This window comes from Azolla caroliniana, unplaced genomic scaffold, assembly GCF_043228905.1.
Source record: "Azolla caroliniana isolate FFs.n. ecotype wild unplaced genomic scaffold, voAzoCaro1.0.p SCAF_13, whole genome shotgun sequence".
Classification (NCBI taxonomy): domain Eukaryota; kingdom Viridiplantae; phylum Streptophyta; class Polypodiopsida; order Salviniales; family Salviniaceae; genus Azolla; species Azolla caroliniana.
In genome coordinates this window covers 916,128-939,945 of record NW_028230448.1, presented here as the reverse complement: position 1 = coordinate 939,945, position 23,818 = coordinate 916,128, and the positions used below count along the sequence as shown (strand labels likewise).

The 23,818-nt window shown below is 39.0% G+C and overlaps 2 protein-coding genes and 1 pseudogene across 2 annotated transcripts; 2 read left to right on the top strand and 1 right to left on the bottom strand.

Moving 5' to 3' along the window:
- Positions 1-593: 593 nt before the first annotated feature.
- Positions 594-1,957, bottom strand: LOC147855916 (24-methylenesterol C-methyltransferase 2-like). The gene has a single exon (XM_087329660.1). The coding sequence runs from the start codon at positions 1,930-1,932 to the stop codon at positions 820-822; it is 1,113 nt and encodes a 370-aa protein (XP_087185786.1). The 5' UTR covers positions 1,933-1,957; the 3' UTR covers positions 594-819.
- Positions 1,958-3,624: 1,667 nt separating this feature from the next.
- Positions 3,625-22,551, top strand: MRE11 (DNA repair and meiosis protein (Mre11)). The gene is made up of 21 exons (XM_087329527.1): positions 3,625-3,825; positions 5,574-5,731; positions 5,815-5,905; positions 6,004-6,123; positions 12,772-12,840; positions 13,004-13,095; positions 13,177-13,279; positions 13,366-13,473; positions 18,417-18,479; positions 18,573-18,644; positions 18,788-18,865; positions 18,957-19,019; positions 19,113-19,176; positions 19,953-20,035; positions 20,133-20,246; positions 20,380-20,460; positions 20,546-20,617; positions 20,703-20,932; positions 21,107-21,230; positions 21,358-21,567; positions 21,931-22,551. Exons 1-21 carry the CDS (start codon positions 3,682-3,684, stop codon positions 21,961-21,963), a joined length of 2,172 nt encoding a protein of 723 aa, XP_087185653.1. The 5' UTR covers positions 3,625-3,681; the 3' UTR covers positions 21,964-22,551.
- On the top strand, positions 14,801-18,299 carry LOC147855915 (uncharacterized; annotated as a pseudogene).
- Positions 22,552-23,818: the final 1,267 nt, after the last annotated feature.

The following is a 23,818-nucleotide window of genomic DNA, read 5'->3' as shown; positions in this document are numbered from 1 at the left end:
TCTTTCGCCTTCATGGAGTCCCATCTTCCTCTTGAATGTGATCAAGCAAGTGTGGCTTCCTCTTGAATGCTTGGTGCAATATGCCACAATAGAAGTGCCTTTCCGTAAATTTGGCTTATCATAAACAACATATTCAAACAAGATGGATTACTTCCTCGAGACATTATATCATCATAAAGGAAGCTATGAGAGCATCTTTAGGATGAAGAAATTGGTACGAGGCAATGCAATTACTGAATTAGGCTTCATTTTTACATAAATATGTACTAAGCTCACGTACATATGAGGTGGTTCCAAAATGGAGCTCAAACAAATAGCAACACTATGATTAAAACACACATTATCAATCGAGGCAAGCATTAAATCACAGTAACTATTAAACTGATATACAACAAGAGTCAAGACAATGTGATGCGCATTTATTGAGAACATATAAAACGAAGTTTAATACTTTATCCGAAGCCTGAATGCTTTTCCACATATTGATGTGGGACCTCTCAACTAATCCAGCCAGCAAACGACACAACATAAATGTTTTATCAATCAATCCAATGACTGCAAAAAAATAATTTGATCGATCCCATGGAAATCGCTATATGAAACCAACATTCTTAATTAAACTCAACATAAAATAGTCAAAAGCAAAAGCAGCTCTCGGTAATAAAAGAGCCATAACAACAAATACACAACAAGTTGATGATGAAAAACTTCGAAAGGGAAATGGGCACTTCAAAAAGAAAAGAAAAAACTAGGGAGGTAGTGATTAACCTCTTCGTAACGCCATAGGAGAAAGAAAGCGAGCTGAAAGCAATAATGTGGTTATTGCTCCGGTTTGCGGCACACTACCAAATGCATAGGTGTGAAGATACCAGTGTCGCCGCCTCTTGAGAGGAAAGCGGCTGTTTTGAACAGCATCTCATGCACATCCACGACACCTTGCGGAGCAATACCAAGGAAAGCAAGCAATGCAATGACTAAATGATTGCGGTAATAAGCAATCCTACCCATCTTCAACCTTTTCCACCAAGGCAAAGCCGGAGGCAAAGCCAAATCCCGCTCTTCCAACACTTCGAAACCCACTTCTTTAGCAATATCCACAACCTCCTTATAAGTTCGGAGGCCTGGCAACGCATCTCCATGCTCGATCCCATGAATGATTTCCACATGCTCGGCATTATCGGGGTTAAACAACGGGGTAGTGACCCATTCGTAAGTGACGTAAAGCTTACCCGGCTTCAAGACCCGGTAGATCTCGGCATAAACATCGCGGAGTTGAGGGGCATGGCAAGTGGCTTCGATAGAGTAGGCCGCATCAAACGAATCGTCAGCGAATGGCATGCTGAGGAAATTCCCACAAACTACCTCACACAAGTGATCTAATCTAGCTTTCTTATTGTGGCTTCGGGCTCGAGCCACTTGGTAATCATTTATGGTGATACCCACCACATTGGCGCGAGAATGAGCCGCAATTGCGCGCATGGGTCCACCCACACCACATCCTGCATCGAGAACCTTGTGTCCGGGCCCGATTTCCAGTATGTCGGCCACTCTCTCTTCGTGAATTCTCGTCTCCTCCTTGTGAGATTTCCCTTGTATAGCCGGAGAGAAATGGAAGCTTTGTCCCCACCCCCATTCGTAGATGTCGGTGACGAGGTTATAGAAAGTGTCGACAAGCTTGGGCACTTGTTTCTCATTCTCGATCTCTTTGGGCTTCTTGAAGAAATCGGCATAGGCCTTGTATTTATTCGATACATCTTCCCGGGAGATAGATCCGCCCCCGATATCTACGGCCGATTTGCCTTTGGTTTCTGCGGGGCCGAGGATGAAGACGACATAGTAGATACCAACCGCGAAAACCAAGGACATGGCGATCAAGGCAAAGGTGAAAGGATCTGCTCCCAGGGAAGCAGGCAAAGCCATGGCCATAGCCATAGCTGTCTGTAGCCACAGCCGAATATCTCTCCCCTGTGTTCTCTCTCTCTCTCTCTCTCTCTTTCTCTCTCTCTTCCTTCCTGTGGAGAAGAGAAGAGGCTTAGTCTTACCTGTGAAGAAGACAGACAGAGAGGGACGCACAGATGATGATCAGATCAGCTGCTGGCTTTTGGCTTTTGGTCTTCTTTTCCGTTGTTGATTTTAGGTATTTCAGACAGAGATTGGCAATTCACCCAAAAACAGATAGGCCCATTAAAACTAAAGGTGAGAAGAGAGAAACAGAGTCTTTTTATACATAGCAGAGCCCCCCCCCCCTTCTCTCTCTCTCTCTCTCTCTCTCTCTCTCTCTCTCTCTACACTCTCTCTCACACACACACACACACACACTCTCTCTCTCACTCACACACACACACACTCTCTCTCTCTCACACACACACACACAAACCATCTCTCTCTCTCTCTCTCTCTCTCTCTCTCTCTCTCTCTCTCTCGATCTCAATATGGCCTCCTGGATCGGACAATCACTTTGTCCCGCCCCTAATCCAAGCCGGGGATCTCACACCCCTGAGCCGAGCCTGCTATGATCGCCCTGCCCCCAACCCTGGATCTGGACCACCCACTCACATCCCGCAACCCTTCCCTGGCTTGGCTATTTTACCAACGGCTTTTTTCTAGCTTCGGCTTTTTGCTCGACGTATCTTCCAAGCTCGGCTTTGCATGACCTGTGACCTAGGTCTTCTTCCGAAGACAAAAAAAAATAGAAGAAGCAACTCCAGTGGTTTTCTTGCCCCGATGTTTGGGCTTATGTGATGTGATCGTGGCATGCACGATACGGTCGATTGTGGGTTTAATAATAAAATTGTCTGTTAGCAAACTGTCGTGTGATCATCCTCTTTCGAATACTTTGTTTATGATTTTTGGCAATGGAAGCGCAACACACATATCACTATTCTATTGTGTTTTATTTACCCCTTCATTACTAGAAAAAAAACAAAACAAAAACAATGCATACATGTTGTGGGGCCTGCAGACAAATACAAATATATGTATGTATGGTAACAAATCGTGTAGAGCAAGCACCTCCTTGCATTTTCTAGGTTTTCTTTTTCCCAAAAAAATATCCTCCATTGGTATTAAAGAAGTCAATATACAAAACAGTCCACTATTTGCAATGAATATTGCAACATATTTAAGTAGAAAACTCTTGAACAATCATGTAGCTTCAGCAAAATCCAACCACCTTTAACATCCACATCAATCCCACCAAATGACCTTTATTAATGGAGTCTACGCCACACATATATTACAAAGCATTCCGTCCTTTTCTAGGTTTTGATTGCTGCCATCGATAGGTGGTCACTTCGTGTTTGATATGAGTGGGGTTAATCCAACTACATACATACATACATACTACTGATCGAGCATATGACACAATAAAAAGGCAGACATCCCACAAACTCGGAACCACACCATCAAGAGAACATTAGAGTATAAAAGGCGGCGAGTCCATACACAACTGAAGAAGAGACCATGGTAGTCAAGTCATATACATATTCATATAATTTTATAAATAAGCAATGACAAGACCGGAACCGAACCGAGCCGAACTTGAACCGAACCGAACCGAACCGGACCCAACCCGACTCAAGGCTCCGGCGCCTCCTCCTCCTTCTCCCCCGTCTGCAGAGAGAGACAAGAGACAAAGACAGAGAGAAGCTGCTTCTGCTTCTTCTGCTTCTGCTTCAGGCTATGGAGAAAGACGGCCTCGACAGCACTCTCCGCATCCTCGTGGCCACTGACTGCCACCTCGGCTACATGGAGAAGGACGAGATCAGACGCCACGATTCTTTCAATGCTTTCGATGAAATCTGCTCCATTGCCGAACAACGCCAGGTTCCTCTCTCTCTCTCTCTCTCTCTCTGGCTCATTATCTCTTTGCCTGTTTAATTTTTCTTCCTTTTTTGTTGCTTCTTTTGTCTTTCGTTTTACACTCACGCTCGTCCGCACAACCTAGAACCCTAATTTCACCGTCTAATGCTCACCCCGCATACGTACTGAGACGAGAAAAGTATCGTCCTATCACTCTGCATATCTTTACAGATAATAATAAAAAAAAAGCCTTCCTCAATTGAATGGATATGCACGAAAGTTGTCTAATGCGAAAAAAAGGATTTACCATGCTAATGCCTTAAAAGGATAGATGGAAACTTCATGCCAGCTCTGCAGGATGGTAGCCTTTCCATTATCAATCAGTTTTAAAAGCATGATTTACAATGGCGCTGCTTAGTGCAATAGTCACACTAATGGCAGACATTTTACCGTGGATTAAAGTAGTCCAGTGTTTTTTCTGATGAATCATTTCTTCTTTCATGGAAATAGCCCATTGATTGATGACCCAATTATACGACCAGCCATTTCAGCTTGCATGTAATTCTATTTGTCTGTAGTGGAGTAAAGAAGAGCTGGTAGTATGGACTTGCATCCTTGGTAAAACTCAATTTATGGAGTCTATATTACTTGAAACTTTTTACCTTTGATACATTTAATCTTGTAACTTTCAAACATGGTTAAAACTACCTGAAAAGAGGAAAGGATTCATCCGTACTCCTGTTTTTTTGCGAGGGTAGTTGATTGCATTTTAGTTTTAGTTTGTAATAAAGTCATCAAGCTTTTTTTGGTATGAACTAAATACCACGTCGTTACAATTGTCATAGGTTAGGGTCTCAAATGCTACTCTGGCCTCAATGGTGAGGTTCGTGGTCTTTCTTTTTCAGTATCCCTTGGTATTTCAACACAATTTGATGCATAGTTTTTTTTACCCCTTATGTGTTACTGGTGACTCCTTCAAGCTGCCCTTCATCATCTGCCAATTGTGTTATTTTACAGATTGACCATTTTCGAAACCGTTTGAAGGCCACATTGGTTTAGATCATGGATGGATTTCACTTTGACACAACTAAGCATTAGGAAGAAGGATTAAACAAAATCAAAGAAGTGAGACGTCAAAGAAAATGGGCAATTTATTGAAGAGATGTAACAATCATCAAAAAAATCTTCAAACTCAAATGACTTATCCCAAGTTTCCCCATGATGAATTTAATGATGGGCATTCATGTTTTAAGACAGTTTTGGTTGACCAGCTCTGTTAGTTTTTTTTGTATCATTTGTTCACCAATTTGGAATGTAATCAATAGTGGATATAGCAGTTTTATCATATTGATCAAATTTGGCCTCTAGAGCAGGTCTTTTCTAATAAGTGGAGCTATTATGCCAGCCAATTTGCTCATAATTAGGTGACATGGTGATTTTGACGAACTTTATGTACAGTTAATATAAGCCCTGTTCTCGGTGATGTGAGAAACATACAAGCTCAGAACACACATCAATTTTGGGTGTTCAACATAAAAATTCCAGACTGAAGTTTCTATACTCATTGTCACTGGGGACCAGCTATGCTGACTTATGATGTAATCTCTAGTTTGGTTTTATAGGCCATTTTGGCCTCTTAAAAGACGTTAATATGTCTTTCTTTCTTCTTTTCTTGGCTCCATTCCCATCCCATTTCTTGTTTACAGTAGATATACTAAATCTTGTTCTAGAATCAGTATTTAATTGGATTTATATCTTCCTTTGAAGAGCAGGTAGATTTTTTATTGCTAGGTGGAGATCTTTTTCACGAAAACAAACCCTCACGTGCAACATTGGTTCGAGCACTGGAAATTTTACGCCGATATTGTCTCAATGATCGGCCTGTGCAGTTCCAAGTTGTGAGTGACCAAACAATCAACTTCCCTAACAGGTAGGTAAAATCTCCAGAAGCGAAAATAGTTTGTATGAACTTATGATAAAAAATTATTAAGGCCCATCTCAACTTCTCAACAGGTTTGGTCATGTAAACTATGAAGATCCCCACTTTAATGTGGGGCTACCTGTATTCACAATACATGGAAATCATGATGATCCCGCAGGAGTGGTAGGGTGGGGGACTATTCGTATGTGGGGATTTTGTTTAACCCAGCTGAGAGTTGGTTGAATTCCTAACTGACTTAAGCTTGCATAATACCTCTGCAGGACAATCTTTCTGCCATTGATATTCTATCTGCTTGTAACCTTGTCAATTACTTTGGAAAGATGATCCTAGGTGGCTCAGGTGTAGGGCAAATCACGCTGCATCCCATTTTGATCCAGAAAGTAAGGTTTTTTGCTAAGGATTTTGTTTAAAAAAAAACTGTTATTTGCATATGTCTGAGAAAGGCCGTATTTGTGTTTGACATATAGATTAGTAGATTATATTGACCAGTTTCAGTTTCATTATATTATAATGAGTGTGGTACATATAGCTAGATTTAAATAATAGAAACATTCATTACATGTGTGTTTCTCATATAGATTGAGAATCATATCGACAATTGTTAGTACCGAGAGAACATGTCTTTATGAGGAGTCATGAGATCCAAAGGGGCAAAATAGGACATATGCATGAGTGGCGTGCATGAAGGATATGCAAAGAAGCTCCAAGGACTGTTAGCACTAAGGGAACATGTCTTTATTAAAAGGCATGAGATCCAGAAGGGACAGGTGCATTAGTGGTGTGCATGAAAGATGCACAAAGAAGCTCCAAGGACTGTTAGTATTGACGCAACATGTCTTTATTAAAAGTCATTGAGATCCAGAAGGGACAAGTGCATGTGTATGAAACATACTCAAAGAAGCTCCAAGGACTAAAACTGTCTGAAATTAAAATTAATTTGGATCTATGAAGTGGTATGATATATCTGATAGGATATACAGAATGTGAAAGTCTATACAACTAAGTCATTTTAGGATGGCTGTCACCTGGAAGATGGTCTTGAGTGGAGTGCTTTTCTGAAGTCAACAATTTCAAGCCGAAACTGCCTATGGGTTTCGAGTCTCTCTGTTTCCAGAATCAGGGTGGAGTTATGCTCAACAATTCTCAATTGATGGCTCCCTGTGGGTGGGCATATCTATTTAAATCACCAGAACCTAAGTGTGTCTTGGTATTGCTTTGCGTTCAGCTTGATGGGAATTTTGCCCAGCACAGTACAATGACTTGACTGTCTCTGATCCCAGCACCAATGTACAATATTGCTGTGCCTCCATCACACCTGTCAGTAATCATGTATTCACCGGTATAGAATTCTGGTGGGAACCACGGATCTCTATTTCCAGTGCCTAATCATAATACAAGTTTGTAGTAAACTGCCTATTTAGAGGGATGTTTGACGGATCAGCTATTGAGAGATGACGTTCAGCAAACAGGACTGTAGTAGAGATGAGAGTAGAGACACACAGATCTTTGGTGTACCCAACCGTCTTGATTGGTACACAAGAAAAAAGAAGGTTATTATATTAGTTAACCTTACATAGAAAGTGGTGTGTTCACATTATAAAAGGTGTCCTGTCCAAGTGAACAATGTGTTCACATATACGAATAATTACCTAATTTGTGAACTACGGGCCTTTACACCTAACAACCTCCCACTTAAAGGTCTGATGTGAACATTCAAGTAACTCCCACTAACTGTATGCAATGCTCATGTTGAGCTTTGCCAAGACTTTTAGTGAGAATATCTGCAGGATTATCCTGTGTTTTGATCTTGGTCAATGTGACTAGACCATCCTCCAAAACTTGTCTGATAAAGTGATGTCGCACATCAATGTGTTTGGTGCGCGAATGAAACATGGCATTCTTAGCCAGATACACAGCACTCTGGCTATCACATCCTAACACAGGAGTACTAACAGACATGCCAAGATCTTCACCAAGTCTGCTGAGCCATATAGCTTCCTTTGAAGCTTCTGTAGCTGAAATATATTCAGCTTCAGTAGTACTCAGTGCTACAATCTTTTGCAATTTGGAGCAGCAAGACACTGCTCCACCAGCAACTGTAAATATATACCCGCTAGTAGACTTACGTGTATCCAAGTCACCTGCCATGTCTGCATCACAATATCCCTGCAAATTTAATGCACCCTTCCCATAGCATAAACATTTTCTCTGTGTACCTTTAAGATACCTGAAAACACACTTGACAGCCTCCCAATGTGCTTTCCCGGGATTAGACATATAGCGACTAACAACTCCCACTGCATAAGCAATATCTGGACGAGTAGCTACCATAGCATACATTAGAGAACCACATGCTGATGCATAAGGAATTCCCTTCATAGCATTGATTTCCATCTCATCCTTTGGACAATCAGCCTTGCTGAGTTTAAGATATGATGGCAAAGGAACTCCAAGAGACTTTGCTTCTGCCATATTAAATCTGTTAAGCACTTTTTCAATGTACTTTTCTTGTGACAAAAACAACAATTTGTCTTTTCTGTTTCTATTGATTCTCATGCCCAAAATATGCTCTGCATTTCCCAAATCTTTCATAGAGAAGACCAATTTCAGTTGATCTTTTAGAGCATCAAGACTAGTCTTTCTTTTCCCAGCTAGCAACATATCATCCACATATAGAACAAGTATGATAGGATTGTCATCGATATCCTTTTTCGTGTATAAACAATGATCTGCATAGCTACGATCAAAGCCTTGAGAAAGCATAAAAGTATCAAACTTCTTATACCACTGTCGTGGTGCTTGTTTTAGGCCATACAAGCTACGTTTTAGTTTGCATACCAAATGCTCCTTGTTAGAGACTACAAAACCCTCAGGTTGTTTCATGTAGATATCTTCATCAATATCACCATGCAAAAAAGCGGTCTTTACATCCATTTGGTACAACTCCAAATTAAGCATTGCAGTGAGAGCAAATAGCACACGAAGTGTGGTCATCTTCACAACAGGAGAGAAGACCTCTTGGAAGTCAATACCTTCCTTCTGTGCATAACCCTTGGCAACTAATCTCTTCATGCAAAAAAGCGGTCTTTACATCCATTTGGTACAACTCCAAATTAAGCATTGCAGTGAGAGCAAATAGCACATGAAGTGTGGTCATCTTCACAACAGGAGAGAAGACCTCTTGGAAGTCAATACCTTCCTTCTGTGCATAACCCTTGGCAACTAATCTTGCCTTGTATTTTGGTTTCCCTTCAATTTCCTTTACCTTATAAACCCACTTATTTGGAAGAGCTTTCCTTCCTTGAGGTAAGGACACAAGATCCCATGTATCATTTGCATATAAAGATTTTATTTCTTCTTGCATTGCAAGCTCCCACTTACTACTAAGTTCACATGACATTGCCTCCTTATAAGTAAGAGGTTCACCCTCATCTGACAGCATGACATAATGCAAAGAGGGGTCATATCTATATACCTGCCTCCTTGAACGATTAGACCTACGTACCCAATGATCAGTATTTTTTGGGATTGGTTCTAAATCTGGAGGAAAATCATTTTCAGCACTTTCTGGCTGTTGCGAACCATGTCCAGCATGTTGTTCGACATTTATATTTTGTTCTTCAGTACCTTCATCTCGTTGACCAATATCTTCATGAGCATCTCTTTGCTGTCCAACTTCTTCTGGCTCAAAGATAACCGGTTGACCATCATATTCAACCTTTGGTATAGCATCATGAGGTTTATTTTCAGATTTTGTGGATGGCTGTAATTGCTGAAATGTAACGCTCTTAGAGTTCCCAACAGAGGAACAAGCATTTTTCAGCAATTTTTCTTCATTAAAAACAACATCCCGGCTGCGTACAATTTTTCTGGACTGAGGTAACCAAATCCTATAGCCCATTTCACCTTCATCACCATAGCCCATAAAAATGCCCATGGTGGACTTAGCATCGAGCTTATTTCTCAGCTCACTTCTAATGTGTACAAACGCATCACAACCGAAAATTCGTAAATGGTCATATGAAGCTGGTTTGCCAGACCAAACCTCCTCAGGGATTCCATTTAAGGACTTGTTGGGAGAACGATTACATATATGAACCGCGGTTTTTAATGCTTCTCCCCAAAATTCATGAGGGAGATTAGCTGTGGACAGCATGCATCGTACTCGCTCACACAAGGTCCTATTATACCTTTCTGCCACCCCATTTGATGAAGGGTTATATGGAGCAGTAAGCTCTCTTTTAATACCATGTAAGTCACAATAAGACTTAAATTCTGCAGATGTAAACTCACCCCCATTATCTGTTCTGAGACATTTCAGTTTTGTCCCTTTTTGAGTAGTCACAAATGCATGAAAAGATTTAAATGCATCAAATGCATCACCTTTTCTTTTCATCAAGTACACCCAAATCTTCCTAGAATAATCATCGATAAAGGAAATAAAATATGCAGCACCGCCCAAGGATTTTATAGGCATGCTACATACATCAGAATGCACCAAATCTAGCACATTTGGTTTACGAGAGATACCAGAATAATAAGAATTTCTCACTTGTTTGCCAAATAGACAATCATTACAAGAAACCAGCTTTGATCCTTTAACATCAAATCTTTTTAAAGCAGAAAGGACTTCAAGTCCTTTTTGGCTCATATGTCCTAATCTCTTATGCCAAAGCTCTAAACGAGAGTCGAATTCAGCAATAGCAAGAAACTTTCCAGGTAAAGCTTTGCATTGCAAACAGTACAAAGTGCCCTTTTTGCAACCTTTCACAATAACCATAGATCCTTTCTTTAGTTTCCATAATCCACCACCGAATAATGTGGTGTAACCATGCAAATCCATCTGTCCTACAGATAGCAAACTTTTCTTTATGCCAGGTACATACCTAACATCTTTGAGCACAAGCTCTTGACCATTATCCAAAGACAAGTGTATGGTTCCAATACCATCAATATTGCAAGCACTATTGTTACCAAGATAAACTTTTCCATAACTGCCTGCATCAAATGTGGTAAAGCACTCCAAACATGGAGTAACATGAAAAGAAGCCCCAGAGTCTACTATCCATGTCTGTGTCAATCCATCATCAATTGACAATAAAGCATCAATAACATCTGTTTTGGTGATTTGCATGTCTTGAACATGAGCTATAAAGGCATCACCTGTAATACAAAGTACATCACCATCTTCACCAGATAGGTCTTCAATGATAACATTTGAAGCCATATTAGCTTTCTCTGTTGTATTAAACTTATCCTCTTTGTTTTTCTTCTCTCCAACATTCTTCTTCCTTTCTAGTTCCATCTTCCAATATCTACAATCAGGTTTCTTATGACCTTTACGGCCACAATGATAGCAAGTGATATCTTGTTGTTTTCCTTTCCCTCTACTCTTACTTCTATTTCTTTGTCCTACATTTGGGTTCCTCTTATCATATCTCCCCCTAATATTGTATGCTGAACCACTACCTTCTCCGCTAGATTGTCTTCTAATCTCTTCACTGAGAATAGAGCCCCGCACACCATCGAAGGTCAAGGTGGGGCTATTAGATAGTGAAACAACTAATGTTTCCCACGAATCCGGTAAAGTCATAAGTAGGAAGATAGCTTTGAGCTTGTCATCAAAAGCTGGTAATCCTGAATCTTGTAGTTGGGAGAGAGTACCTGTGAATAAAGATAGATGCTCTGTTGCACCTTTCGACTCATCAAGCCTCATACTGACAAGTTTTCTCATCAAATGCACCTGATTCACAGGAGTAGTATTCTCGTAAGTTTTCTTAAGTTTCTCCCAAACTTGATGGGCAATAGTCAAGCCCTTTACATCTACAAGAATTTCATCAGAAACAACCATTTTAATATATGTAATGGCTTTCTTATTCAGAGTGTTCCAAGCATCATTTTCCATGCTCTCTGGTTTCTTTTCTACAAGAGCATCTTCACAATCTCTTAGAAAGAGGATGCCCAGCATACGCTCTTTCCACAATTTGAAACCTTTTCCATCAAATCTCTTGATTTCAAAGAGGTTTTTCACTTCAACTGAAGTGGAGGCCATTGCTCCCAAGATTTATGACAGATGCCTTCAGAAATTGAGCAGAATACCAATAGGAAAGGGTCTGACAGATTTTATTTTATTTTTATTTTTATTTTTTAAATCTGTGTTTTTTGCTGATTCTGAATCTAAAGAAAAACAGCAAAGTAGAGGAAAGAGATTTGGCTCTGATACCAGTTAAAGGTAAAGAGGGATGTTTGACGGATCAGCTATTGAGAGATGACGTTCAGCAAACAGGACTGTAGTAGAGATGAGAGTAGAGACACACAGATCTTTGGTGTACCCAACCGTCTTGATTGGTACACAAGAAAAAAGAAGGTTATTATATTAGTTAACCTTACATAGAAAGTGGTGTGTTCACATTATAAAAGGAGGTGTCCTGTCCAAGTGAACAATGTGTTCACATATACGAATAATTACCTAATTTGTGAACTACGGGCCTTTACACCTAACAAACCTAAGTGTGTCTTGGTATTGCTTTGCGTTCAGCTTGATGGGAATTTTGCCCAGCACAGTACAATGACTTGACTGTCTCTGATCCCAGCACCAATGTACAATATTGCTGTGCCTCCATCACACCTGTCAGTAATCATGTATTCACCAGTATAGAATTCTGGTGGGAACCACGGATCTCTATTTCCAGTGCCTAATCATAATACAAGTTTGTAGTAAACTGCCTATTTAGAATTAACAATCCCGCTGACTGCACATATCAGTGAAGAGATAAGGGCATCAATTAATCTCATGACCGTCATGTAATTTAGCTGTGATTCCCCATGAACATCACGTGAATCTGTGTTTTCATATTGAATTGGTTTTATACATCCACCTTTATTCCTTATTCAGTCATTTCAAAATTCAACCAGTGCCTCCATGTAAGCTTTCATTTAATCTTTCCTTTTGTATGTGTGAATATTTTGTGTTATATATTTGATTATTGCATTATTTTCCATCTGATGTCCATTTGCCTTTTGTTTAGGGGGGAACAAAGCTGGCATTATATGGATTTGGAAACATCCGTGATGAGCGTCTGAATCGTATGTTTCAGGTTTAAAATTCTCCCTTGTTTTTTGCGTGTAAATGCCTGAGTTCACATACACATACACACACACATATACATGTATATATGTATATTATATGCTTATGGAAGTTATTCTGAGTATTTAATATCAATTGGTGTTTGCCGCTACTTATACTTTTGATACAAATAGACACCTCATGCAGTAAGGTGGATCCGCCCTGAAATTGATAGTGGCTCTTCAGTTTCTGATTGGTTCAACATATTAGTGCTCCATCAAAATAGGCAAGAAAATCTGTTGATTACAGACTGCAGTATTCAATATGAATTGAAAGGACATGACTCATTTTTTCTTGCTGTTTATAGGGTGAAAACTAATCCGAAAAATGCAATCAATGAACATTTTCTTCCACGTTTCTTAGATTTTATTATTTGGGGGCATGAACACGAATGCTTGGTGGATCCAGAGGTTGAATCTTATAGCCGTTCAATTTATATTTGCCTACTTTACTTAAACAGTCTTTATAATCTCTACATACGTGTGCTCATGTGTAGGAGGTGGCAGGGATGGGATTTCACTTATCTCAACCTGGATCTTCTATAGCAACCTCGCTTATCGACGGTGAAGCAAAACCAAAACATGTTCTTTTATTGGAGATAAAGGTACATATGGAGACAAAGGCTATGTGTCAATTCTATGCATCTCCATGCTGCACTTTGCACTAGGAACATATGAGTATAAAGAAATATCTTGGAATTTGCGTATGAATAGATTTTTCTTACGTGGGAAACTTTATTTGAATCCACAACTTGGTTTATATTTTCTGAAATCCATTTGAGTGATGGTGGTTTTCTAGATTATTTTCTTAAGCAATAGGATGGGTTCTAAATTTTTAATTATTGTGTGACACGAAAAGATGTCATGTTACCAGAGAATATCAAGGATACTGCATAAAATTTTAAGTCTCAAAAGGGAAATTAAATCTGCCAGATGTGATGAATCAGAAGAGAACAAATAGTCATCTCGAATGACGAGTGCCCAGAGGAGGGCCAACTCTGCTGATTGGCGTCATAACCCTCCTCTGTAGTTTATTGAACATACCGCCTGTATGCCACTTAAGCTGTATTAATTTCATCAGTAGGTTAATCAGCACATTGAACTTTGAGTATGTCTATCAGCAGTTTCCCTCATAGCATTGAGGGTCTAGCAAGAATTTGAAGCATATTTGGTTCATGATGTCAATAATACAGTGTAAGACTCCAAAACCTTCTGTGAAAAATGGCCATCTTCTTCTGACAGAACAGTGACCTATGTGATGTTCCTTTGTCTCAGCTTCTGAATTTTTTCCTTTTCCTTGTTTATAGATAAAAGAGTACTCTACATGAACATAATAATGACTAAGTTGATGGAATCTAGGCTCATTTTTTTATAGCCAGATGCGTCAAAAGCTTAATGTTTTAATTCCCTAAATGTAGGTTTTATAATAAACTTGCCACACATCTACGGATAATTTACTGTTTTTTAGAGAGAAGGTGCAAATAGGCAAAAATAGATGTATAGGTTTAACTTGTAAGAGAAGTAGAAACCAGCATGGTACAACTCTAAATAAAGTCACTTTTGCATGAGCATTTGTTAGTGACAGGTTATAACTAATGCTATTGAGATATTGCTTGCTTGCTTTTTTGAGTGCTCCATTGGAAGACAGTTTGCAATAGAAAAGTAAGCAGTTTTCCTTGTCATTGATGTTATTGGTATTGATTGATTAAATTTTCTTCAGTTCAATGACCATGGTTTTTAGGGAGGCTGCAGGCACAATTTCTCTTTTATCAGGTGTCTATATAATGTGAATATAAAACAAATTTGATGGAGATTTTAAAATTTCCACTTCGAGCATGAAACATTAATGATCGTTGCTTTTCAGCATAGTTGCATGAAAAAAGGAGATTGCATTCATAGTTGTTTTTGGCTACAATTTGGGAAGGGCCAAGATCATGATGGATTGGTAGGTGAGCACTTTATCTATGCCCGTGACACCTTGCTCCCATTGCTAGCACACATCTTTAATAGAGCCATGTGGGAAGGTTTCCCTACTAGATGGACTCAGCATACCATTGTGCCAATCCTCAAGAGTGGAGACCCCATGATGCCAAGCAACTATAGGACAATCATGATTGGCCATTACTTAGCTAAACTATATGGGTCGATTCTAGAATCAGAATTGAGTATATGGGCAGAGCAGAATGGCTGCCGTTCAGTTGGATAGGCAGGCTTTCGGAAGGGGTTCACAACTTTAGATCACATATTCACCCTCCGGGCCCTTATTGAGGAGGGCAGAGCCCACAATAAGAGGATTTATTGCTGCTTTGTGGATTTTCGAAAAGCCTTTGACACTGTGCCATGTGCATGGCTTATGCAGCAGCTAGAAGCCCTTGGTGTTCCTATAGATATGCAATGGGGAATCTATGCACTCTATGAATCCGTGTCAGGAAAAGTGTTGTCTTCTAGGGGCTTGTCAGAGGTTGTGGCTAGAACAATTGCAGTAAAGCAAGGATGCCCACTATCCCCCACTCTCTTCGGTCTCTATATAGATGAGGTATCACATTACATAGAGAGATTCGGGGGTTCCGGAGCACACCTAGCAGGTATAGCTATACAAATATTACTATATGCTGATGAGATTGTGCTGATTTCTGACTCTCCGGAGGGACTACAAAGACATCTAAATGCCTTAAAACTATTTTGTACGGACAAAGGTTTGTCAATCAACATGGACAAAACTAAAGTGATGGTGTTTAACACCACTCAAGCATGGGTAACGAGATCAGAACCAGAATTCTTCTTGGGGAAGGAAAAGGTGGAATACACACACTCCTACACATACCTAGAAGTAACATTTATAGGACCTAGGTTCTCCTTACAGGAGGCTGCTTGTGCCCGACTTTCTCGGGGATATGCAGCCCTTGGTGCTCTTGAGAGACAATGTGCACATTTGCAGTTCCAAGAGCCACGGACTAAGCTATGGTTATTTGATACACTTGTCACACCACCTCTTCTCTATGGAGTAGAAAATTGGGGACCGAGTCTTAACAAGGAAAATCATTGGAAAGATTTAGAGAGACCTTTAGTGTCAATGATTGCTCACATGATAAGGAGCAAAGCATCTGTGCCCCACGATATAATCCGGGCAGAGATGGGAGCAGCACCTATAATAACCGAGGCATTGTTCTGATCAGTGACATTTATCCAACGTCTTTGGGAGCTCCCTAAATGAAGGTACCCAAGGTTGGCACTTATGTCATCAAGACAACTGGCTGAAAATAGAGACACTCACTGTTGGTATGCTGAAATGTAGCAATGGTTCGAGTCACATGGCATGAGTATAAATGCACTACCCCCGTTCCAATATAGCTTGGATTGTCCCCATCTAAATATGACCACTAGACCACTATAAGACACACTTCTTACATACATCGGAGGATGGATTCGTCATCAGGCCACCTTATATTGACATACATCTATCCTATGCGCTGCGTAGTGTGATAGGGCAGTTGCGAACTTCATCAGATCAGCTATAGATTGAGGTAGGTAGATATACATGACTACCTCTAGAAGAGAGAATTTGCCGATTGTGTCATCAAGGAGTGGAATCTGAGGAACACTATGTTTGTCATTGTAGTGTCTTTTATGAAATTAGAGGGAGATACCATTGCCTCTTTAAACAAGGCTTTGGCCCACTACGCAAGGTAATGGAATATGAGGGCCAACGATGCCTAGGACTTTTCTTGCTAGAGCTCAAGAGACATCGGGAAAAGTTGTTGAAGAATACAGCCACACAAACTCATCCACAAAGAACAATCACAACTTTCTTTAGCCTATCACTCCTACTAATCCTACAAGTCCATCACGGGATACACAAATGGGCTCCAGGCCAAGACATAACAAAGGGGTTACAATTGATCGGGCTATAGCAATTTGCCGTGCACGTAGGCTCCGGCCCCATGGACCACGACCTCGACACCCTTGTCATCGACAAATAAAAGCCATTATCTCCCGCCATCGTAGGTGCTTCCCTCGCTTCGGAGGCATTTCCATTCTGGACCAATCTATGCTAGAGATCTTTCGAAGACAAAAGCTACAATATACCTAACTTGAGAATCTCACATGTGCCAAAAACCAGATTCCCTCGTTTATTTTCCTTTCATCTTATTTACTTTTATATTTACTGTGTAGTATTTATTTTATTTTGATTTGTTCTCAAAGACGAGACAACACTCAAGATATAATCTCTTATTTGGTCTTATAGGCCATTTTGGCCTCTTAAAAGACGTTAATATATCTTTCTTTCTTCTTCTTTCTCTCCTCGTCTGTGTAGTTCTCCCTCCCTCACTCTCTCTCTCTCTCCCCTTGTCTATTTAATCTCCCTCTCTCTCCCTCTCTCTCTCTTTCCCCTTGTCGGTTGTCTCCCTCCCTCTCTCTCTCTCTCTCTCTCCCTCTCGCTCTAAAGTTTCTAAACGGCTTGCTGGGTTGAGCCGGTTTGGTGAGGCTCAGGCCAAGCCGAGCCGAGCTCAAACCGTTAAGGCAAGTTCAAGCCTAAACCGAGCCGCTAAGCCGCTTTAAGCCGGCTAAGCCGCTAAGCCAAACAGTTTAGGCTTGAGCCGAGCCATTGCCGATCCCTATGGCATGAGTATAAATGCACTACCCCCGTTCCAATATAGCTTGGACTGTCCCCATCTAAATATGACCAAAGTGGAAAAGAACAGAGTGATACGAACTGATATTATTAACTTGGAAAATAAGATAACATGGATCAGCCCCAAAATACCACTTGGTACAAAGATGGACCACTATAAGACACACTTCTTACATACATCGGAGGATGGATTCGTCATCAGGCCACCTTATATTGACATAAAACACCTTATAAGGGGTTACAATTGATCGGGCAATAGCAATTTGCCGTGCACGTAGGCCCTGGTCCCATGGACCACGACCTCGACACCCTTGTCATCGACAAACAAAAGCCATTATCTCCCGCCATCGTAGGTGGTTCCCTCGCTTCGGAGTCATTTCCATTCTGGATTGACCTATGCTAGAGATCTTTCGAAGACAAAAGCTACAATATACCTAACTTGAGAATCTCACATGTGCCAAAAACCAAATTCCCTCTTTTCTTTTCTTTTCATCTTATTTACTTTTATATTTACTGTGTAATATTTATTTTATTTTGATTTGTTCTCAAAGACGAGACAACACTTAAAATGTAATCTCTTATTTGGTCTTCTAGGCCATTTTGGCCTCTTAAAAGATGTTAATATATCTTTCTTTCTTTCTTCATTAAGTTTAATTTTCTTGGGTTCATGGTTTGCAACTTTTTTTCTCCTCTCCCTTTGAAGAGTTGTGAATTAAGTAGTCTTATGTAGATATAAGAGACTTATTATCATTACAGATTTCTAAGCCCTATTTTTGGGAGTCTAATATTGAATTGTGAATGCAAGAGTAGCACGTTCATATTCATAATAAGTTGTTATTCTGAGGTTCATGTATAATTACCAAGGTCTAGACTCTAGCAGTCACATGGATTATGGTTAGTTGTGTTGTGATGCAGGGGAGTCAATATCGGCCTACAAAAATACCATTGGAATCTGTCAGGGCCTTTGAATTTGGAGAAGTATATTGCTATCCACCCATTGATAGTAAGGTTGTATTTCTGCGGCCCAGCTCTAACTGTATTCTAAAGTATTTTTTGGTGTCTCTCTGCAAGGTTGCATTAAAAGATGAGGCTGATATTGATCCAAATGATCCTGAATCTGTACTTGAACATTTAAGCAAACTGGTATTAATTATATATTTCTTTTCTCCCATAGAATATATCAGCAACTGCTATTTTTATCATAAAACCGTGACCCCTATATTCAACCATCTTGCATTTTGGATAGGATAGATGAATGGTGACTGTATAATCCATGTGATTGGTAGGTTCACGACTTGATTGATCGTGCAAACAAGAAGGTTGTTATCCGGCCTGAATTGAAGCTTCCATTGATCCGTATAAAGGTTCGTTTTTTTGTGGTGAAATAGGTTAAATGACAAATATATACCTGTACTGGCTCATTCTTCGTATTATGTTCTCATTTTTCACATCCAGGTAGATTATACGGGATACACAACCATAAACCCTCAACGTTTTGGTCAAAAATTTGTGGGGAAGGTTTGTCTGTTTGGGTTTTTAGTGCATTTTTTGAAGTTGTTTTCTTTATAATAGTTACATGTTCTATTGCTGAGAAATTGAGTTACATTTTAGGTTGCCAATCCCCATGACATACTGATATTTACCAAGGCAGTGAAAAAGAGACAGGCAGGCACTGGTAACCTTTATCTCTTCTATACTGCAAATGTAAATTTTCAAGAACTTCCTTGTTATGAATCTGAAATGCCTTCTTATTGTCCTTTATACTATGTGTACCATATTTCCAAGAATCTGTCTGTGATGATATCTTGATTATTAGAACCCAATGTAGCTCTTGATGTAGGTGGCTGGAGCTCTTATTCCATTACTGTTATCATGAATCGTGTATTTGTTGTGGTTGCTTTATTAATAGAGCCTCAGATATTTGGCTTTTCTGAGATCAAACTGGATTTCAGCTATGGAAGTGCAACACAGATATATTTGAAATGGGCTTCTCAGTTTGTGCAAATTGGCCTGAATTCTCTTGCATATAAAGCCTTTGAGCAGGTTTTTTTGCATGTAGGACTTCAACAACCTTATGCATGTAGTAACAATATTATCTGGATGTCTCTCCACGATGGTCCCATGTTTTCTCTTGATTTATTCATCGTATTTGGGCGTAATCCCTTGCTGGTTGAGTGCTCTTCCTTTGGAATGAGTATTCATGGAATTCTTTTCAAGGATATTCATATTTTTTTGTAGTATTATTTCGTCTGTCTTCTTTCTTGTTCTATGAGAATGGGAAGAACAGAGTATTTTTCAGGCTTCAATTCTTCTTGAAAATGTCCTTAACAGCTTAGGGGTAAATCCTTGACTTGATCGTTTGACAGGAGTCTGTTTTATGTTTTGTTTTCATTGTCCTAATTCCTTTAGCTCATACAGTCTTCCTGAATGCATTCTCTATCTTTTGGACAGACAAAGGTGAAGAAAAAGAACTTCTAAGGCCAGAGGAGTTAAATCAACAGAATATTGAGGCATTAGTTGCTGAAAGTAACTTGGTAAGATGAAGTCTTTATGTAAATTCTGCAGAGGGCATAAAAATGTGATTAACAGTGTTACTGTTCACTAATCTTTCCTTTTGATATCTGTTTACAGAAAATGGAGATCCTACCTGTAAATGATCTTGATGTGGCATTACATGAGTTTGTGAATAAAGATGATAAGCTGGCCTTTTATTCTTGTGTTCAGCATAATCTGGAAGAAACAAGAGCATGCCTTCTAACTCTACTTTAGTGTTAATTCTTAAGTTTTTTAGAGCAGCAAGTTTTGAGTAAGGATGGCTCACTAGAGCAGCTATCTACATTTACCATTTTAATGGATGTATGTGGTATATTTTGTTCAGGCAAAACTTGTTGAAGAGGCTGATGTGCTGCAAATAAAGGAGGAGAAAGATCTAGTAGAGAAAGTCAGTCAATGCATGCAGGTAACAGAACTGTTAATTGAATTTTCTTTTACGATGATGGTTTTTTCATTCCTTGGATATCTTTTCCTAATGGACTCTATATTAGGAGCGTGTCTTGAAAGCTGTCCCTTGTGCAAGATCTGTATCAACAATAGCCAAGAATAGCAATTATTCGCAGGTGAAACCCTACATTTTGTCTGGTGAAGTTCTTGTGACTGGTTTGTTTTCTTTTGGTTTTGAGCAGCTTGTCATATTTCTTGCAGTCAAGCCATATGCCGAACATTGACAAGGGTGGATTCAGTGATGAAGAAATTGATACGGAGCTACGAGGAGGTAACCATACTCCAGCAGCGAGGAAGACTAGTCAGTCCTCAGTATCAAATAGGGGTCGTGGTGGGCGAACAAATGCATCAAGAGGAAGAGGTAGAGGTTCTCGAGGAGGTTTAAAACAAACTACATTAGACATGTCTGCAACAAGTGTACGCTCGCAAAGGTGAATTTGTTTGCTTCATGACAATATTTCTGCAGTTTGTGTATTTGGGACAACATTTGTATTATATAATCAATACTTACCTCTGGTGTCCACTATAAGAAAAGAAAGCAAAATTCTAGTGTGAATTGTGGATGTATCATGATATATAGCACTGCTATTCCTACAAATTTCCAGGGTAGCTTCCTCAGCAGCAAGAGCTGCATTTCAGACAACGGATCAAGATGATACGGAGGATATAGCTACTTCATCAAGTGAGGAAATCATGGTTGATGCTGTACCTGAATCTGAAAGTGAACCGGTAATAATGGTTCGAGGAAACTGTCCTATGAACCTGTATAATGATTTTTTTGAACCTCTAGAGTAACTTGTATGAACCTGCATAATGGTTCCTTTGAACCGTTCTAATGGTTCTCTTGATCTTACAGGACCTTACGCCTGCTAAAGGAAGAAAAAGAAAAGCTTCTGCTGTATCAGGGAATAAAGAGAGAGCTACGCCTACTGCATCTGGACAAAAACGTGGACGAAAATCTGTGAGTAGCAGCATTTCACGAACAACATACATTGATATGGTGGATGAGGATGAAGAAGAAGATGGAGATCAACAAAAGAAACTGGCTGCATCTTCCAGTGGACAGGTTTTCTTTTCGGTCTTTCTTGAATCATCACAGCAAACCATTTTCTTTCTCCCTTTCCTCTGATTGCTCTTTATACCTATATGAAATGAAATGCAACTCTAGTTTTTCATAATTCTTAAAATTCTTGCTCTATTTTCTGCAATGCCTTTTTAGTAATGCATGATCTAAAAATCCGAATATTGCTAGATTCGGGATTCAAAAATTATCTGATGTTTCTAGTTTATGACATTTTGGGAAATATGTAAGCTTGAGCAGCATGCTGGTAATTATGGTAAACTAGAATATAGCACATTTGAGTTATATTAAATTACTGTGACATTTTGAAGATTTTCCTTTAATGTATATAATTGATATATATTCCAGGCTCGAAGAAGTTGGGGTTCTCTTAGGAGATAGCCACGGACAAATTTGTTATTGTGGGTGAAGCTGTCACTCCTGGTAGATCCTACATCTGTTTTGTAAATTATTTTGGTTAGATATGGCAATTTTGATGGGTAAAAAACACAACAAATATTAAAATCTTATTTCATATCAATTGTGGGAAATAGGAGAAAAAATTACTAGCTGAGAATTTTCGTTGAAATTTTGTTCCATCCATAAATATTCCAAAGTGCGTTTTGGTGAATGAGGCTCCTTTTCGAGAACATCAGTTCATGCTCATGCGGATGTATGTAGTAGGAATCCATCTCCCAAAGCTTTTTGCCAGTGCTTTTGGCATCTTCTAAGAATATGGACGTACTGATAAAAGCCATTCAGGAATTTGTTATTAACTTGTAATATCCCCCATCCCTATGATCCAATTTCACTTCACATATAAAAAAGAGAGTAATGTTCATATTTTCCATCCAATTGTAAGCATACTGCATGTGTATGTAGGTGGAGATGGATTCCCCATCTTGAATTTTTGAAGCGTTGGTAGTAAATCCTATTTTTTGAACTTTGTTCTGGCTTGTATTATATTTGTTTAGTGTATTCTTTTTATTTGCATATAAGAATGTCATTTTGAGAATATCACTTCGCAGTTTTATAATGGAAATTTTGAAGTGCTGGTATTAAATCCTATTTTCGAACTTTGGTCTGGCTTGTATTATATTTGTTTAGTGTTTTCGTTTCATTTTCAATCATGATATGCATATAAGAATGTCACTTCACAGTTTTATAATAGAATAATTGTTTTATAAGAAGGTGCTGACAAATGTTTATAGATATGCTTTCAATTCTTAAATAGCCACCATTCAATTGGTTTCAACTGCAGCCATGTCTGTATGTAAAATTAGTTGATTTGTATAATGCATATTCAATTGTCATTTCCTATGAATATCAATACCAGTGTCACAATGCCATTTTTAGGACTAAACTTACGTGATCTCAAACTAACGATATGAAGATGTGTAATGACCAATAATATTTTTTCAGCCTAAACTTGAGTTTACATGATCTCAAACTAACAGTGTGAAGATACGTAATGATCAATACTATTTTTTCAGCCATTGCCTTAAAAGATTAAAATGCTAGTTTTTTAATAGTTCAGTGTACAATGATGTAGGTGCATGATTATGTATGTTCCTCATGACTTTAAAATAAGTCTCGAGTATGAAATGGCTCATCGTGTAATTTGTAATGACTGGTGTACAGCCAACTAATTTGGTAGATATCTATCTTTTGTTTGTATATATATATAATATATTATTCGTATCAAAAGCTACCTTTTTGGCTATGCATATCAAGGTGCCCTCAATAAAAAATTGTCTGTGAATCTTGTTGAAATAATATGAGTGATATTATGTTGTTTTGGCAGTTTTACTTCTGAATAACTTGATCAATCTATTAATTGAATTGTGTAGTTTTGGAATTTATCAATTTTAGACTCATGCTTTTGCATGATGGTCTGGTCAATGCATCTCCTTTTTAAACATTGCAAAGCTTGCTTACCATCATCAAGTTCATGTTCAGTCTGATTATGAGTCCATTATATGCATGTAGATAGATATCTTCATACAACCCTCCATACAGTGTTTTGGCTCCAACAAGATATTCCATTAGACCTTGGTCAAACAGGAAATAATTGACATTTTCATAGCAAATACTATGAAGCCATATGATATTATGCTCACCATTTTAGATGAGTAGTGATTTCCTCATTAAAAAATGTGAGTTGAGGGTTGCCCTTGTGATTGAATACCTAGTATTGACTCAACAAATGAATATTCAAGAATTATTCATTTGTCCTTGTCAAAAAGGCTAGTATATT